The sequence below is a fragment of the Sander lucioperca genome, chromosome 2, assembly GCF_008315115.2.
Source record: "Sander lucioperca isolate FBNREF2018 chromosome 2, SLUC_FBN_1.2, whole genome shotgun sequence".
Taxonomy (NCBI): Eukaryota; Metazoa; Chordata; class Actinopteri; order Perciformes; family Percidae; genus Sander; species Sander lucioperca.
Genome location: NC_050174.1, coordinates 46,936,603 through 46,955,788, shown reverse-complemented (window position 1 = coordinate 46,955,788; position 19,186 = coordinate 46,936,603). Strand labels below are relative to the sequence as shown.

At 40.3% G+C, this 19,186-nt stretch overlaps 1 protein-coding gene across 6 annotated transcripts in view; it reads right to left on the bottom strand.

The window, feature by feature from the left end:
* Window positions 1-19,186, bottom strand: part of grin1b (glutamate receptor, ionotropic, N-methyl D-aspartate 1b) — a 64,341-nt gene that overhangs the window by 22,532 nt on the left and 22,623 nt on the right. For 4 of the 6 annotated variants that reach the window (XM_035998833.1, XM_031302155.2, XM_035998839.1 and 1 more), the window contains exons 5-12: window positions 16,858-16,920; window positions 15,865-15,962; window positions 14,672-14,793; window positions 7,574-7,748; window positions 5,066-5,216; window positions 4,109-4,195; window positions 3,385-3,520; window positions 3,013-3,140 (exon numbers count right to left, since the gene is read on the bottom strand). In XM_035998833.1, coding sequence (XP_035854726.1) covers window positions 3,013-3,140; window positions 3,385-3,520; window positions 4,109-4,195; window positions 5,066-5,216; window positions 7,574-7,748; window positions 14,672-14,793; window positions 15,865-15,962; window positions 16,858-16,920 — 960 coding nt within the window. The remainder of the gene's footprint in view (window positions 1-3,012; window positions 3,141-3,384; window positions 3,521-4,108; window positions 4,196-5,065; window positions 5,217-7,573; window positions 7,749-14,671; window positions 14,794-15,864; window positions 15,963-16,857; window positions 16,921-19,186) is intronic. The other 2 variants (XM_035998837.1, XM_035998844.1) reach the window with 1 other exon arrangement.

The window sequence follows — 19,186 nt, the reverse complement described above, 5'->3', positions numbered from 1 at the left end:
ACGTCAGAAAATACTCAAAAATAGGCTTTACTATGTGGTTATTTTCATATAGACTAATTATTTATTGAATTACCAGAAAACATGCTATATTGTAATATATCTCATTTGAAATGACCTATATCAGGATAGAAGATTTTGGCCATATTGTCCAGCTCACAGATAATGTAATGTAGTAGACAGTTGTTGGCCTCCAAATGAGGAATGACAGTCAAAGAATCATTGTAATAAACTAAACAACTAAACTTCTGACAGATGACAAATTAAAATCATCTTATTATAATAAAGTCCAGAATCAGCATCAGCTGCGGTTAACATATACCTTTTCATCTACCACAGTGTTCTATTTTACATACAATTTTATTTATACAAATGTATTCTATTTTAAATATTTTATATTGTATCCCCATATTTAACTTCTGCAGTATCTTATGTATTCTCATTTTTACCTGTGTCATTTTGTTTTTATACATATTTAATGAGCATTGCTGGAGGAGCCTGAGAACAACGTCTGCTTCTGTGTAATTGTTGTGCACATGACAATAAACAAAGACCTTAAAACTTGAGGAGTTAGTGTTGAACTGATCTTTTTCTGTGATGTTTTATCTTTCAGGAAAATTAAGTAGATTTACAAATAAATCTGTAAAGAGAAACGGGAGGAAGAGGAGGTGGCCCTAGAGACAGATAGCAGACAGACTGGAGAGAATAAAGATGGAGGAGAGGAAGAGAGATTGTGTCATTCGGAGCAGCTAAGAGAGCAGCAGAGAGAGAGAGCGAGAGAGAGAGAGAGAGAGAGAGAGAGAGAGAGAGAGAGAGAGAGAGAGAGAGAGAGAGAGAGAGAGTAATGACATAATGTCTCTCAGCCTCAACAAGGTCAGAGTCAGGGACGGAGCTGTGGTTGCCATGGCAACAAGCCTCAGTGATGTGCTTGTAGTGAATCAGTAAACAGGTCAAAGAGAGAGTGTGAAAGAGAGAGAGAGAGAGAGAGAGAGAGAGAGAGAGAAAGCGAGAGAGAGAGGGAGAGAGAGAGAGAGAGAGAGAGAGAGAGAGAGAGAGAGAGAGAGAGAGAGAGAGAGAGAGAGAAAGAGAGAGAGAGAGACAGAGAGAGAGAGAGAGAGAGAGAGAGAGAGAGAGAGAGAGAGACAGAGAAAGACAGAGAGAGAGACAGAGAGAGAGAGACAGAGAGAGAGACAGAGAGAGTCACAGCGACATCCTCGCTGGCCAAGTTTCACTCAGATGTAAAGTCATGTGAATGAATGCTCGTTGAGTATAATATATATATATATATATATTTAAACAGCTGGTGGAGCTGATCCTTCAGGCGCTGTCATTAAACCACTTCAGAAGAAGAAGAGGACAGAACGAGATACCAGCAGTACTGAAGTGCTGTGAGTACATAAGTCCGTGATTTGCAAACAGCAGTATTACAAATAAATAAATATTTTTGTTAAACGTTAATGATGAAATTGTTGCTTTCCATCATTGCTGCATTATTAATGCACTAACTATATAATCATGTTCAGAAGCAAGCAGAGCTTTAGTCACCAAATTTAGTCACTAGCTATTTGAAAACGCCTTCTACGGTGCAGATTTTTCAAAACTCTAATTACTGCGTCTGAAATCCCATACTCTGCACTACATACTCAATATGTGTACTATCGTTTAACACACTTTTGTGTAAATAAACAGTAGTATGTATTTTTTCAGATGCACTGAGCTGTAATTATCACGTCCCTTCCTGAGAGTCTGGAGATGTGTAACCATGGTAACCCGTGCCGACCTCATCTTTATCAGTATCGCCAAATAATGCTTAAATTACTGGAAAAGGTAAGCAACTAGTCAACAGTGGCAGGTGACAAAATCACTGATGTTTATATAAAAATGTAATTTGAAGCGTTATTGACGTTACGTAGCTGCTTTGGTCGCTATCCGTTTGTCTGTTATGAACGTCGTCACTACCGCACTGCAATTTGGGATATTTGTAATGTAGTGTCCAGTATTTGCATACTGTAATATTTGACCGGAAAAAGTATGCAATTCACGTACTATTGGTTTCATACTAAGGGCTCCTGCACACTGGCTGCGTGGCGTGAGCGCAGCGTTTCTGTTGCGTGTCAGTTGCGTGGAGGCTGCGTGGCGTTTTCTATGTGTGTTTCCCATTGATAAAATGAAATACTAGTGTGTTCTTCAACTTTATTTTGTCAATATTTTTGTGTTTGTACATTTGTTTGCACATATTTCGATATATATATATATATATAGATAGGGAGGGCTATCTCGGGACATAGTCACCGACAGACCAGTCTACATTTGGATTTGCGGTGTGTTGCTCTTGCCTTTACGACAACAATTTCAACTGTTATCACACATCTTTCAAACTCTGAAAAATAGGTAAGTGGGCTGTCTGTTCTGTCTGTCTTTCAATAACATTAACAACGTTGTGTAGCTGTAAAGAGCCTATATTGTAACAACTTACTTAAATCACCTAGCCTACCTGATGATGGACCGTCACTCAGAAGACACACTACGTTGTTATTGTAGCCTATGCTATCTTTCGATTATACATATATTACTACGGAAAATTAAAACGGTATTTGTTTCATTTTCAGTTTGAGTTGTTGACAGAAGAAAAGCCCTTCTTCTGTTAAGAGTTCTCCGGAGGAGAAAGAGACGAGTTGTGGAAATTTACTGCACTCAAGCAGTAGTATACTTTCTGGTATTGACGCATCGTTGTCATAGCCTTTATCGCCACCTACTGGCCCGACGAGCGTTTGGAGTTAGTTTTTAGATTCTAGTGTGGACAGAGATATTTTGTAAAATGGTTAAAATATCTGTATACGCGTAGACAGGGCCCGAGTTTCAGCAACAGAAAAAACTAAAACTTTACGATCAATAATGTTGTTTGTTTTACTAAAGACAGTTTTGTGCTTTACTGATGTTCAATTCTATTGTCTAGAGTCTTCCTCTCAACACACACACACACACACACACACACACACACACAGAAAGACTTACGCGCTCCTGCGTGCCAAATTTCCCATCAGCGACCAGGTGAACTTCGTAGGTGAAGTTCATGCTCATCGCCAGCTTGATGAGCAGGTCAATGCAGAAACCATAGCAACACTGAGGGACGATGGGCTGACCTGGACACACACACACACACACACACACACACACACACACACACACACACACACACACAAAGTGAAGAAGTTGTGTGCACGTTTGTGTGCACGTATCAGTGTGCTCTTCTATCTTTGTGGGGTCCAATTTCAGTTCCTCACATCTTCAAAAAAAGTTTAGCTTCTCCTGTATTAAAATAAATGTGTGTGTGTGTGTGTGTGTGTGTGTGTGTGTGTGTGTGTGTGTGTGTGTGTGTGTGTGTACCTGGTGTGGTCCCATTGGGTCCGGTACAGATCACCTTCTTGATTAAGACTCCGTTGACGGTGTACTCCTCTTTACACGTCCCATCAGTCTTTGTTGGCTTCACGTAAACAAATGGCTCCTGATGGATCGTTACAATCTAAACACACACACACACACACACACACACACACACACACACACACACACACACACACAGTAAAAGTCCTGCATTAAAAAAGGTTCCTTCATATAAAGGCATGCAAGTATAATCATAAAAATGTAGTTAAAATATTTAAAAAAAATGTTGCCTGTGTCTGTTATATCATTAGACTATTATTACTAATAAATTAATGTAAAAGCAGGATTTTACTGTTATTTTGAAGTATTACCTTATGATTATTTTCATTATTGCTTCAGCTTTACTTGTAGAAACTGTACTAAATGTAACTTTTAACAAAACATCCGATTTTTTTAAACTCTCCATATGTTTTGTTTGTAAACATTTTAATTTGGAAAGTAACTAAAGCTGTTAGATAAACGTCTTGACCACAACAATAATAAAGTTATTGTATGAACTGTAGTCATAAAAGCCAGTCAAATTAAAAATTTCTGACTTGTTTTTAGATTTGTGTGAATTTGCTTCCATTTACATCTTTGCATTGATTTTATATGCAATTGTGCTAATTCACCTTTACAGCAGTACCAGTAGTTTTAGTTATAACAATAACAGTAGCATCTGCAGTACCTTCAGTTTAGTCGACATCTGGTATCCAACTGGTTTCTCTGTCTCTCCTCCAGGCCAGATGATCTTCCTCTGAGGGTTCATCACAACCTAAACACACACAATACACACAACACACACACACACACACACACACACACACACACACACACACACACACACACACACACACACACACACACACACACACACACACACACACACACACACAGGTTGTCATGTTGTTCCAGGTCTAACTGTGACAAGCTGACTAAATGACAGCATCAATACTGCATCTGTACATCAATAGTTAAAGAGGCAGGAGACTAACACACACATGCACACACTCACACACAGACACACACACACACACACACACACACACACACACACACACACACACACACACACACACACACACACACACACACAGACACTGGATATGTTGTGCTGACATTAACTTAACAAACCCTGTAAAACCCATAATGTTAGCTACTGAGTCATCACAGTATTCTTGAATCAGTCGTCAGAGCTTCAGTGAGTCACGAACATAAAGTAGTTGATACTGTGAGAAACTAAGCAACAGGGGTGGAAATATCTTGACGTTCAAAAACACTGGATCCTACATTTCCCATAATTCACCTGGATAGTGTCTTTGATCATAGGCTCCCTGTCTGGTAAACAGCCATATCTTTTTGTCTTTTACTGTTATATTACTATTATTACCACCAGGGGACTGATATTTATGAGGAGGACTAGTGGAATTAGCCTTTAAACCAGATGTATAACCAGCTGAACCCAGGCGTAACCAGATGTATAACCAGCTGTAACCAGGTGTGTAACCAGGTGAACCCAGGTGTATAAGACCTTACATATGACTTCCCATGCTTAGCAACGGGAGATATTTATATTCTGCTTATCGCACAGAACCCTTCAGCCTAGACAGCCAGGTATAACCAGGTGTGAACAGGTGTACTGTACCTGTGATCCGTTGAAGACTCCGACCTGGACGAGGCGACTTGGCTTCTGCTGCCAGTTCAGGATGCTGTAGGTTGCAAAGCGTCGGTCGCCGTCGTCGTTAAACTCGATTCGTCCAGTCAGACCGTCAGGATATTTGGATGACATCAGCACTCTGAGGAGCCAATCAGAGAGCAGGGGCATTAGGGTGGAAACCATAAGAAATCGGGTTTAATTTTCATAGTGGTTTTAGTTTTACTTTAAAGACAAGTACTTAAAGTATGAACAGACTGCCTGTGAAACTGGACAACATAAACAACAATGATCTAACTGGACTTGATGGTCTATATAGGTCACACAGAGAGGAAAAGAGGAGTGACAGGGATGTTCATTATCCCAGTTGTGTCCATCTAACTTGCAAATGAATCCAGATCAGATCAGTGAAGCGTCTCAGTTTTTTATCTCCAGCTGAAGCTGGGGGAGAGGATTCCATCCTGATCTCACTGGACAGCAGCGAGAGTCTTTTCTACAGACCCGGTCCTGTGAGACCGGAGACTGATGATAGTCCAACACTATCACTGACTAAGACTGCAGGGATCCTCTATTCTCAATGTATCTATTTAAATAAAAGGGTTAGGGTTAGGGTTATGGAAATCTGATCTGACCACCTAACCCCCATCATGTAAAACTGCACTTGACTTCACTATCTTGTGGGTCGAAGTGGCCAGCAGAGTGATATTATACAGTATGATCCACCAAAATGAACAATGAATGAACATCACAATCCCCACATTAACAACTTTATTCATTATTAAAGACTGTCTGATTGTGCTGTTTTCTCAGTCCATAACAGTCAAAAATAAGAACAGTTGTATTCTAATTAAACATACATGAAATTTGGTATATACACCATGTCAGAATAATATCAGCTGAAATATGAAGGAATTCAAGACAGATTTATACCTTCTTCAAGGAAGGACCTTAAACCTCATCTTGAACCCATTATCATGTCAGTTAATATTGTTCTTCAATAATCAATGTCTCCATATTTCTAAGCCCAGTTATAATAAAATGAATTACAACAAACCTTTTGCCATATAGTAAACCTGTTTTTTTTAGGGACAGTTTTGTAATGTGTGTTTGGATGTCAGTTGGCAAAAGAAAAGCCAGTTCTCTACTGTCTCTATTGAATAAAGACAAAACTGCCCCCCCAAAAAGTACTTAAAAACAAAGTGCAGTGCAGACCAAACAGCTCGCTTATCCACAGCCACTTTCAAGCAATCAAATCAAATCCGTCTCCAGATTATAGAGATTATACTCTGCATACTTTTTCCATTTAATTCAGAAATACATCACATTACAGAAGCTCGAGATGCTCCAACTGCTGTTTCACTCATGCAACTGCTGTTCAAATATTTTAGAACTTTGCCATGTCTTAATTCTACTGGTATATTATATATTGTCTCTCAACAGAATGAAGACATATTTTTTCACTCATTTTTACAACATAACAATTTACAAAAATGACCCAATGTTCAGATGCAATATAGAAGGAAAAACCGACTCACCTACTGTTTGACAACCTGGTCACAAGCAAGCAACACTTCTCTCAAACCACTACTCTCCTTATATAAAAAAACTCTTAAAGTACTTGACAGGAAACCCATATATTATCATCATTGTCATGTTTTTTAAAAAAAAACATCTTTTAAGTTTTGAAAATACAGATAGATATACAGATCTCTGTCTTATGTACAAAATTCTACATGGACTGGCTCCTCATGTATTGAGCCAGTTTGTAAACACAGTACCAAACGCTTACAGATCTACAAGGAGTGCAGCAAGAGGTGACTGCATTGTCCCGTTGAGGAAAAGTGCATTCGGTCAAACAGCTTTTGAATGGAACCTTATTCCAACTCACATTAGAAATTTTAAAACATATGTTTCTTTTAAATTTAACTTAAAGAAGTGGCTAACAAGTAATCAGGACTGTCGACATTACATGTAGACACTAAATCTTCCTGCTACTTTGTCTTTCCTGTCCTGCCTGTTTGTGCCACTTGTGCTATGCCTACGAAGTTGTCGATTACATGGACTGAATGTTTAGCTTGTGTGTGTGTGTATGTGTGTGCTGGTATTGATGTTGATAATGACAATCCATTCTTGTTTATAGGTTGATCTTGTCTTTTTTTTATTTTTACATTTATAGTCAATTTTACTTGTATTGGGCTAAACCTATATGTACTATATACTATTATAATCCTTTTGTCTTTTTAGGTGTGACATTGTACGATCTGTCCAGGGACAGCAGATGTAAAATAGCCTTTTGGCTAATTCTGGCACATTTTACATTTTCATATGTATTATTAGTGTGCATTGTCCCTGTTAAATAAACCTGAAATAAATAAAATAAATAAATAAGACTGAAATAGAGAACTGAAGTCAACAGAACTAGATACTGAGTTTAAATCTGATGACATCATCACTGCTGACAGAGGTTGACCTCTGACCTCAGTCGGCGGCGGTACTGACCGTTTAAAGAGTGGTCCTGTCCTCCAGATGTTGGTGTTTCCCACGCAGCCCCGCGGAGGCTCCGTGATGTTCTCTTTCTCAAACAGCTCCTGCAGAGACTGAGCCACCACTGCCACAGCGTCTGCGATGTGAGCTGACTCGTTTTTACCATTAATCAGCTGGAGGCCCAGCAGGCCTGCACCACACGCAACACACATTTACATAACACACACACACACACACACACACACACACACACACACACACACACACACACACACACACACACACACACACACACAGAAGAAAGAGGTTACACACGCACACAGCTGGAAGCTGATTAGACTGCAGACTGAAAACTGCCCTCATTCATACAGTTAATTAAAAACTCACACATACTTTAATTAATTTTACAAATGTAACCAAAGGAGTGCTTCAATGTAATTCAAACAAACACACTTTCTCAGGGTTTCAGGCGTCAGGTCAGTGTTCAGTACCACCAAACTGCATGCTGGGAGTTCACTCTGAGAATCACAGCCATTTGTCTCTCAGAACAGAAAAAAAGCCTCACTGAGACGTTATAAACTGTGTCTGGTGTTTTCCTTCAGCAGAATGTCATCACACTTAGACGAAAAGTGTCTACATCTGCCCTCCAGTTGACTGAAAACAGCTGGCTAACACTGTTAGCATTTCCCAAAGAAACTACTTGGAACTTCCATGCTGGGAACAGCTAGCTAACATTTAGTAATGAAAACAATGAGAACTGCAGCTGGCTTACACTGTTAGCATTCCCCACAGAGACAACTGGGAACAACTAGCTAACATGTACCACTGAAACCACAGCTTGCTAACATTCCTCCAATGAACAAACCAGCTACTTCCAACTGAAACTATACTGAGAACGGCTAGCTAGCACTGCTAACATCCTCCATTAAAACCACTGGGTAAAGAACAACTAGATAGCATTTCCTATCAATATCATTAGGTACAGCCAGAGTACAGCTACCAAACGTTCCTCCCTGAAACTACTGGGAAAGGACTAGGGAACATTTCCTTTCGCAACTTTTGGGAACAGCTTGTTACGACTGGTAAGACGACAAAATCACTGGGAGCAGCTAGTTGACAATGTTAACATTTTTTTACCAAATGTAACTCGCTAACATTTTTTCCTGCAGTAAGTTACAGCTACCTTCCTTCTTGAAACTACTGAAAACAGAACAGATAGTAACATTTTCTACTGAAACTACTAGCTAGCTAGCACTGTAGCAAGCTAGTACTCATAAAGTAAAGTTAACTAATATTTCTCCCTGAAACCAGTTTTAACAAGCTAAGCTTCTTTCCAGGACCTACTAAGCCGATAACATTAAATACAGAACAGCTAACATTAGTATAAGGTGACCAGATTTCTGAGACAAAATCCGGGGACATTTTCAGCTCAGAAGTGTAAATACCGCCAAAAAAGGTAATGTTTTTATCTTTGTAAAACTTAAAACGGAGACACTGCCCCAGGGGCGTTACTACTCACTAGACCTCGAGCTGCACTGGGGCACAAGCCACCCTAGAGGGGATCCATGGGCATGCTCCCCTGTAAGAAAATGTTGTCTATTTTAAAGTTTAAATGCATCAATCTAGTGCACTCTGAAAAGAAATTCAGAGGTTAGACTTGATTATCTATGGATGGAAATATTTGTGCTGTAGCCTGAACTATTTTGCACTTCAGAATTTTAACCATGCACACACAGATGGAATAGTTTTTTCTTCATATTTTTGCATTAATGTCACTAGGAAGCATACCAGTAGAAATATATATTCATATTTGTAAGTGGGATATATATAAGTAAGTGGGATTGTCTTGAATCTGGCAATATAATAACCATTATGGTGGGATACACTGGCTAAGCAATTAAAAAAATGTCTGTGCTGACAAATAGTCTACATGATAATATATTATAATTTTGGCCCTTTGGCTGAGTCTCTATCTGTCAAAGGGAGAGCAGGAGTGCGGTTGTGAAGAAGTTGGTAATTTAATGGCGCAGATTAACACTTTTGCATGCACTATATCCGTGTCACATTCTCATTAGGGGCTGAGCCCCCCTAAAGGTCTGATCCTAGAATCGCCCCTGCTGCTACTTTATACTTGTACTCCACTACATCTCAGAGGGAAATGTTGTAATGTTTACTGCACTACATTTATCTGACAGCTTTTGCTTTATTGCTTCATGCTGGGCTTGTTTCTGCAACAGCTCATTGAGTATCAGATAGAATTAAAACTATTGAGGAAATATTTTCCTTTGACATTAGTCCAGTATTAAATGAGATCGCCCCAGTCAGCAATGGCGAAACAAGCTATAATATAAGTTAATAGGACGTCAATTGTCCAGCTTGTATTTACGTTCATAAAAGTGCTCGTTTTGCCACTGACAGGCTCAGATTAATATTCTAAGTGTCTGACAACATTATGGAAAGGATTTCTAAGGAAGTCGACCTTTCTGTTAACGAGTAAGTTCCTTTTTTAAAACATAAAAAAGTCCACGAAATTGCATTCGCTAAACCCACCAGACTCCATGTAAATAAACAGTAATTTTAGCATCGTAAAATGGGCATTCTAAAACATCTCTGAGCTCTGAGGCTTGCTCTGGCTGTCTTGAGCCTGTGCGTGTAGGGTGCACCACTATTTCATTCCAATTTCGGGTCTCTCAGTCACAGTGAGAACCGGGGACATTTCCGGGGACATCTCCAGCCGGGGACAGGTCACCGAAACCGGGGACGTCTGGTCACCCTACATTAGTAGCTAACTATTCTAAGTGAAGTTTTTTTTTTATAAAGCTCTATTGGGCAGAGATGAATCTCTAACTTTACCTCTAACTCACACCAAATGTATAACCTCCAATCTTAATGTAAACATAACCATTACGAACAGCAAACATGTAGCCTAACCATCTCCAGACTCAAATGGTTACAGAGATTTTACATGAACTGAACATTACCGCTTGGTGTGCCAGTCACACCTCTTTAGGTGGTGCTAAGCTAACATCCTCCCTAAAACTAAAGGGTACAACAAGCTACCGTTTCTCCTTTTGGTGAGTTAACTTCCTTCCCTGAAACTGTTCTTAACTGAAGCAAATGAGCGCTACTGAATAATTCCAGATCACAATAAACTTACTCCCTTAATCAGAAAAACACAATCAGCTAACTTTTGTAAATAATAATACTAAGTAGAGCTGGTTATTCCAATTAAACACTGATGGTCACAGCCCACTGGTTTATCAAATTAAACTTAATGTGTTCCACTGGAGCAGAGCACATTATTTCTAATGAGGAATGCTAACAGTGTTAACAGACTGTTGTTCAGTTAGCTGAAGCACCAAATGCAGAAACCTTTTCCTCATAATGTGAAAAGTGTCTGGTGAAGAAAAACAACATCAAAATCCATAATGTCACAGTAATGCTTATAGGTTTCTTTTTGGGGAATCGTTTCAGGAACAACATCAGCACAATCCTAACTTTACAGATACAGGGGTGGACCCCATTACAGGAGCACTTGTGTAATCCAACATAACAATCCGCAGCACAAACAACCTCTGAGAAGATTCAGTTTTTGTAAGTTAGTGGTAAATCTGCGACGCTCTAGAGTTGTTGTAGTATTGGGTTAGACTTCAGCTAAAATGTGTTCACGTTATTCTGTACATCAACTGTATAAAATCCAACCTAGAAAAGCCTTTAAAAAACCTGCAAAGAAGTTTAGGAAGGTTGAAGGTTGAGTCTAACCATTCTCGCCTTACTATCTTAAATCTACCGCCTGGTTTTTGCATGAATAACAGCCAACCATAAAGATAATGAATGAATAAATGAATAGTGAGTCTCCAAGCTCCAGCAGTGTTGACTGTTTGTTTTTTACGAGGATGAGAGACTTTGTGTTTGAGGTAGGCTTATAATGTTTATCTGTTTACACCAAAAATAAAAGGCCTGATGAATTGACTAACTGGCTGGATGTGCACTCCTACGTGTCCCCACATTAATGCACACACAGTGTATACAGTGTGCACCTATAGTCTGTCAGGGACATGGGCATATGATGAAAATTAAGTAAAGTGGACTTTGCAAAGTTGTGTCTTGTTGTAGGAAAATGACAATATTTTTAAAACAACATCCTGAGAGAATGAATGAGTCTTTCAATTTAACCTAGTGATGACCTGTCTATGTAGAGCCTAAATAAGCTGCAGCCCTGAAACATGATCTTCTCATTTGTTGTTGTCATCTCTCTGAATAATAAATGAAATATCATTGTTAAGACTCAAACCGGTAGGCTAATGTCACAATAAAAAGGTTTTTATCTGAAACAGTTTCCCTAAAAAGAAACCTCAAACTTCTCCATCAAAGACAAAACAGCTGAGGATTATTTTCAGAGTGCAGTCTTGCTACACTTTTAAGAATATGATGTATAATTTTTTGACACATGTGGAGTTCGGGAGAGAAAGGGATGTGTAGAAAAATGACACATCATTTTCAAGAGTGCAGCAGCTGGCTGGTGAGGATGTTTTCTGAAACAAAAAGCCACGGCAACAGAGCGGGGAGCCGATTACCCAGCAGCCAGAGAAATGGGCGAAATGTTCAACATGTATAGGACGAGGTTGAAATCTCAGACCAGAGGCGGATTGAAATTTAGGATCACAGAGGATCTTATGGTGGCCAAAAGTATGTGGAAGGCTGACCATATGTGACAGTGTAACATGGTTACTAATGTGCTGCTCTAACAGCCTCCATTGTGCTGGTTTCAGTCTCTCCACCAGATGTTGAACCTGCTGCATTCAGACAGCAGAGCATCTGTGAGGTCCGACACTGATGTTGGTGATCAGGTGTGGTTTACAGTCAGTGGTCCAGTTCATCCAAATGGGGTTGGAGGCAGTTGAGGTCAGGACTCTGACTCACAGCAAACTGGGAAAACCAGTTCTATATGGCGCTGCTTTGTGTAAAGGTGGACCCTGACCAAAAGTAGAGGGGTGTCCACATATTTTTGGCCGTATAGTGTAGCTCTGTTTACATCATGTTACTCATCTGGCTAACTGAGTAATCCGCTGACTCATTAAAACCCCGCCACCTCCCTGGCAGAGCGGGCTCCATGTTGCAGTGGGTGGAGCCTCTAAAGGGCAAAGCATCAAGCAGGAAACAGGAAGCAGCGGCGGCATCTTACCAGTTTGTTCAGACACACCTCATGGTAACCGTAGCGACACTAGCTGTTTATCAACCCCATTGAACCTGAATAAAGCTCACCCAACCCCCCTCCCCTCCCCTCCCGTTCCCATAGCAGCACATGTTATAGTCTACTGTGAGAACGGGCAGACGGGCGGGCGGACGACACACACTATAGAAAATGAAAAAAACAAAAAGATGTTAGACACATTTAAAGCCACACAATTACAATGAGCCAGAAAAGAAAACAGTGGTTAGGAACCTTTAAACATGTTTTTTTTTCTTATTATTTTATGTTTAAACGTTCAACCAGCAGTTAGAAGAAACCAGAGAGAGAAACACACCAGGACGCTGAGAAGCTAACTGACTGTGATGAGGATGAGCTTCCTTCATCAGAGACCTACAGCACTATCAGACAGAGAGAGGCTGAGAGAGAGAGCAGCCATATTTCCATCCAATTGCTTTGTAATCATGATGAAAATGATTTGATTAGTGTATCAGTAGTCTCTCACCCTGAGGTTGTTTTTTGAGTAAACAGCTTACGCTCGCGACCAGATTAATAATGCTTTAAAACTATTTACTGTAACAAAGCTTTAGTGATCCATCATCCTCAAAAACCTTTGGATCAGTTGTTACTTGTCTAGTGACCAATAATCGTAATGATGATGGGGGGAGACAAAACTGCCAATCAGAAATACAGATTTATTGAGCGCAGAATAGATTTGTTTTCTCAAATTCAGTTATTCTGTGCATAATGATAATTCATCTACAAAACATAATTTATGTTCTTACTGAACTCTTTTTCTGTTATCAAAGTGTCTCATTGCACACCCTGAATTTAATTCCATAACTACCTACAAGTGACTGCTGAGCATCCATTAGTTTTTAGACTGATTTCTATTGATTTTAAGATCATTTAGATTTAGATAGATCCATTGAAAATGATCGGCAGTGATGGAATAAGATACATAGTTTGTATCCATTACCCATTAATCACACATTAATCCATCACTCTCAGAAATAAAAAACAAAATAATAACTCTTCTTATTCCTTTCTTTCAATTGATCTCTATCCTTGACTATGACTTCTGTAAACACATTCTAACATTAAGTAAACAACTGTACAGACTCACATTAAAAAAAACTGCTCATACACCCTCGCAATTACCCAGCTATTCCCTACCAACCATTTCAAATACCCCAACAATCACCTAGCGACCACCTATTAACACATGCACTCCAGCTTTTTAAAACTGTCAAATCAGAATTTGTATTTTGGAATTAGCAAACAAAAAACAAAATTAATACATTTTCTTTTAAAGAAAATGAATAATATCAGTAATATCTGATTTTAAAAAGATATTTGGGGAGAAAAACTCTTGTGTTGCGTAGCCTCTCCTCTTGTAGTGTTATAGTTTTTTTTTTAATTACTGTGAGTGTCTGCAGCTAATTTTCCTCTTTACTTTCCCAAGCTTGTTTACTGTGAACTGTGTCAGCACGAATCAAATCTTTCTGTGCAGCGACATGTCATCCTGATATGTCTGAAGTCAGTTCAGTTTCAAAACCTTAAAGCTGCCAGTACAAATATAGAAACAATAGAAACGTAGCCAACAAAAGTCTAACAACTGCGCCTGAGGACTTTGATCTTGAGCAGATGACAGGTTTATTTCTTGATGAGCTGCTGCATCTTGTGATTCAATGTGTGATGCCCAATATCACAGCTTCATTACGGTGAACTGCCTGGTGAAGCCTGTTTTATTCACTTCAGCGTCACTAATAGAAAACGCCTGCTTTTACTTTAATTTTACTTCTTGCAGTTAAGAATGATCTTGACAGTTGGATGGAAGCAATGCTGATAAATAGAGATAGAGAGAAACGCCCAGAGGAGTGAGTAGAGAGGGGAGGAAGAGGAGGCAGAGGTTGATGTACCATCTGGAGCTTCATTCAGAGCTTTGCCGGTCATCTCTCTCTCTCCGACCAGCCAGACGTAACCAGAGCCGGTCATGTTGAGCTGACGGGCTGCTTTATACACTGCTGCAGCTTCGTCCTCACTGCAAGCACACAAAAGGCAAACAGATGTGTTGCTATTGTGGATGTCATTCACAGTACAACAGTACACAATTATATAGTACCTCCTAGTAACAATTATGTACATCCTAACAGTCTTCAGAATTAGCATGACAAACACCTAATAGCCTACACCAAGCAACCATCTGCAACACCCTGAAAACCGCTACAAATACCCAACCCTCCACCAGGTTACACCCTAACAACCCCCAAAAGCATCATAGCAACCACATATCAACACTACTGCAAACACTCCACAACACACTAACAACTGCGCTGCTCTGTATTGTTTCCATTAACAGTCTGATTATTTACCAGAAAATGAAAACCGGCAGCTGATTGGACAAACGCGTCACGTGGTTCTTTTTTCTTCATAAACACACAATGACATTTTAAAAGACTTAAACAAATTAAACCAAATTAATAATAGTAAATCTTTTCATGTTTGGTTAGTCTCTACTGACTGAACTGCTACAACTACTGTCTTTGTTTTTGAATTTGTTTAGTTGTCTATCTGTATCTTAAAAGTTAGTGACAACCTTCCTTCTATGTGTCAACATCCCATCAACCACTAACTTGTAGAGATGCACCGATTCTCCCCCATTACCTTTACCCAAACTCAGGGTATCACTATGCTGAGCACCAATCCAATATCAGTGCTATTTTCCCCACATCTAAACCTCTCTGTGAGGAACTGATTAAAGTCAGTCATCATCTGGTCGATACCAAATCTGCTTAATTAGGTCAGTATGAGCGCTGATATCGATCCAGCAGATCAACACTCGAGCAACTGCACAAAAACACGAAAGCACACCTCATACACCCTAGCAACAGCCTCGCTACAAAGTTGCAACCACCATATATATCCCTGCAACCATTTTATAACTATATAGCAACACCCTAGCAAACACCTCATAACGTGGTAGCTACCACACAGATATCATAGTAACCACCTAAGAGCATCACAACAGGACAAGAGCAATTAGCAACAACCTAGTAATGCCATAGAAAACCCACCTAGCAACCACCCAAAACACTCTTCTTATTATACAAACCTGGCAGAGAGGATGATGACTCGGGCCTCCAGGTCTTTGGCTTCCAGCAGCAGAGCCGTCAGGTTGGTGTCTGGGCTGAAGAGCAGCACCTTCTCTGCCTGAAGGACCACCACGCAGGGCGACAGGTCACATCGAAGGACATTGAGAAACACGGCAGAACAAAACACCACAGAACACATCATAGGACACGCATTATTAGCTGTGAACCATCAAATTCCCCTCCCTGTCCCACCCCTGCTCCCATGACCCCAGCCTCAACCATGCTCCCTCTCACCCACGCTACCACAGGGGGAGGGGGGCAGGGCCAAGAAAATGGAGACAAAGTGTTCAAGATCTGCTGAACTGAAAGAAAACTCAAAGTTGAAGCTTGATTACAAAGAAGGAGGGGCAAAAAGTTGTGTGTGTTGTGGTGGCACATGCAAACTGAGGCGCTTTCAAGACTCCAACCAACCAACCAATCAGGGACGTGCATGTTAGAGAGTGCTGATGCAACCGCAAATTAAAAAAAAGAGTTTGAGTGGAGAGAAAGGAAGAGGAAAAGGGGGAGGAGGGAGGCAGGGAGCACAGGAGCAGGAGAAGGGGGAGGAGGAGAGTTCATTTCCCAAAAGAAAAGAAAAGGACGTTTGATGTTGCAGAAGAGTGAGAGGATCCTGGTGGGCGGTGTTCCTTAGATCTGCAGACAGAGCCAAGCCTCAGCCTGGCTGCATGCAACCCTTCACATGGAAAAATAACTCAGGGGGGAGGAAGAGGAGTGGGGAGTGGAGGAAGAGGAAGGGTGTCTCTCCTGCAAGTGTGAACCCATCCCCGTGTGCAGTAATCATGAAAAATCAAAAGAACGTAAAGAGATGGTGGACAAAAGACGAGCCACCAGGATAAGAGTCTATCTCTGGATCGGATTCTGGGGTGGGCGGGGCGGACTGGTGTTTGGCTACTACCGGGCGATCTCAGAGATTGGTTGGGCGGCGTGCATCATTTGACCATGCAAGTTTATACCTTGGGTGTTCTCCTGAAGTCAAAGTTGTGTTGGTCGAGGTTTTCATAGTTCCTGTTTTTAGTCTGATGAATAATGTGCACAGAGAAAATATGCAGACACAGAAGAAGATTATAGACAGTCAGAAGAAATGAGGGCCAGTAAAGCATCCAACAAATGATTCAAGTCTGACGGGATGCTGGAGTACGCAAACACATCACAGGCTGTCCACCTGCCTGTCCACCCATCTGTCCACCTGCCTGCCCACCTGCCTGTACACCTGCCTGTCCACCCATCTGTCCACCTGCCTGTCCACTTGCCTGTCCATCTGCTTGTCAACCCGTCTTTTGCAGCGGCTCCGTGCGGAGCTTAGCGCCGCCCATGATGATTGTGATTGGTTAAAGAAATGCCAATAAACCAGAGCACGTTATTCTTCCATTCCGGAATGCCGTGTGGACTAGCCAGACCTTCCTCCGCAGCATGTGAGGATGGTTTGGCAAAGCGAGACTATAAGTAGCCTAACATTGATGTCTTTTGTTTCTCCTTCTGTTGTTTTAGAACCACACACACGTATTATAGTATATCAATAATAGTGCCTTTGCATCTGTATCTATATTTTAGTTTACAATAAAACCACCCAAAGATAAGAGATATCCCTGAGCTCCATTACTGGACTGATCGAGACAAATACATGAAATGCAAAAACACATTATGTCCAAAAACAACAGGCTGTAGTAGAAGATGTGTTGAGATGTAAGTCAGCAGAGGCAGGGCTTGTCAACCCGTCTGTCCACCAAGGTGCAGATGAAATTATCATTCGCATATTAAACAATAAGCCATGTCTCCAAAATAGATTAAATTCAAATAATCAAATGGCAGGAAATAAGTTACACAATGTTTTACTACCTAAAAATGTAAATGCAAAACTAAACTTCCAGTAACAAGTAATAAAGAGAGATTATGATGAGATGAGGTAAATGAAAAAGTTTAGGTTTAGTTAAAAGATTAATAAAATTCCTGCATATACAATTTTATTTTAGGGAAAATAACCCTAACACTGTAACAAGGTGACCTTATGGTTCATTTCTTCAGTTATGGAGATAAATATACACCTGAAACCTGCTGTGAACAGATCTGTGTTTTATTTTTAGGCAGACGGAGAACAAAGAACCAAAATATCAGTTTGAAGAAGGAATCAGGAAGCTGTCGAACTCTGTTCTCACAAACACTTCACAGCTGATTCATCAACCAGTCCCTCTAGGATTGCGCTGCCTTTTTTTTGAGATTGTTGCGGCCCAAAATGCCTGATTTTGCGGGAGCTTTTGAAAAAATTGCGATAAAAGTTGCAATGTCTTTTGTATATTTGTTGCAATGAAGTTGCGAGACACAGTGAAAGTTGCAAAAAAAAGTTGGGATTTTTGTTGTTGTATAGTTCTTTAAAAATAAAAAGGAAACTTGTTTTGGGGAGAATAAAATTACTCTGGGCTGAGTTTTCCTAGTAACCTTACCAAAAAGGCTCAGGATGCTGCAAATGTTGGTATAATGAAATGGTGGATTTAAGACAAAAAATAATAATTTATTGAATGAATCAAATTTGAACATATGTGTCAGTTGCTTGTTGATCTTTACATTGTTAGTTAATTTCCTAAACTGGCCTGGGACACACATTCATACGGTTTGGTAAATTACTTATTGGACTTTAACTTATCATTGCACTTACAATAACGAGCGTAGCTGTCCTCAATTTAGGTCATCCTGTACGTCTAATCTCCAGTTTTTCCTGCATCCACCGTGTGTGTTTGTGTGTGTGTGTGTGTGTGTGTGTGTGTGTGTGTGTTTGTGTGTGTTTGTGTGTGTGCGCGCCTCAGTCGCAGCCTACTGCACAGAGCTGATAGGATTGAAGCAGCAGCAGATTTCAGCGACTTTAGAGTGAAAAAAACGTTACAGCGTACATTAATGTTAAAATGTATACAGGTTGGCAGGACGGTCTGAAATGTTTTGCACGGTCTTTCGCTGTATGTTTTGTTGGTAAATGTGAGATGTTCGAGTCACACATGTCTCGTCTTCATATCAGAAACAAGGATATGAATTTGGCGACGTACGTGTGTTACGTCAACCCGTTCTCACTCCCTCTTGGTCAGTGGCTCTCAGAGTCACATACTGATACAAAGTCTGGCACGTGGGACTACTGGGATTGGTTGAAGTCGCAGGAAACTCCGGTTATTGGTCAAATTTGCGGAAAAGTTGCGGTGATTGGTTGAATTCGCGTGAATTGTTGCGATCGCGACATCGCGATATCCTGGAGGGTCTGATCAACAGCAGAGCTGGAAAACCACATTTATTTTAGCTTCA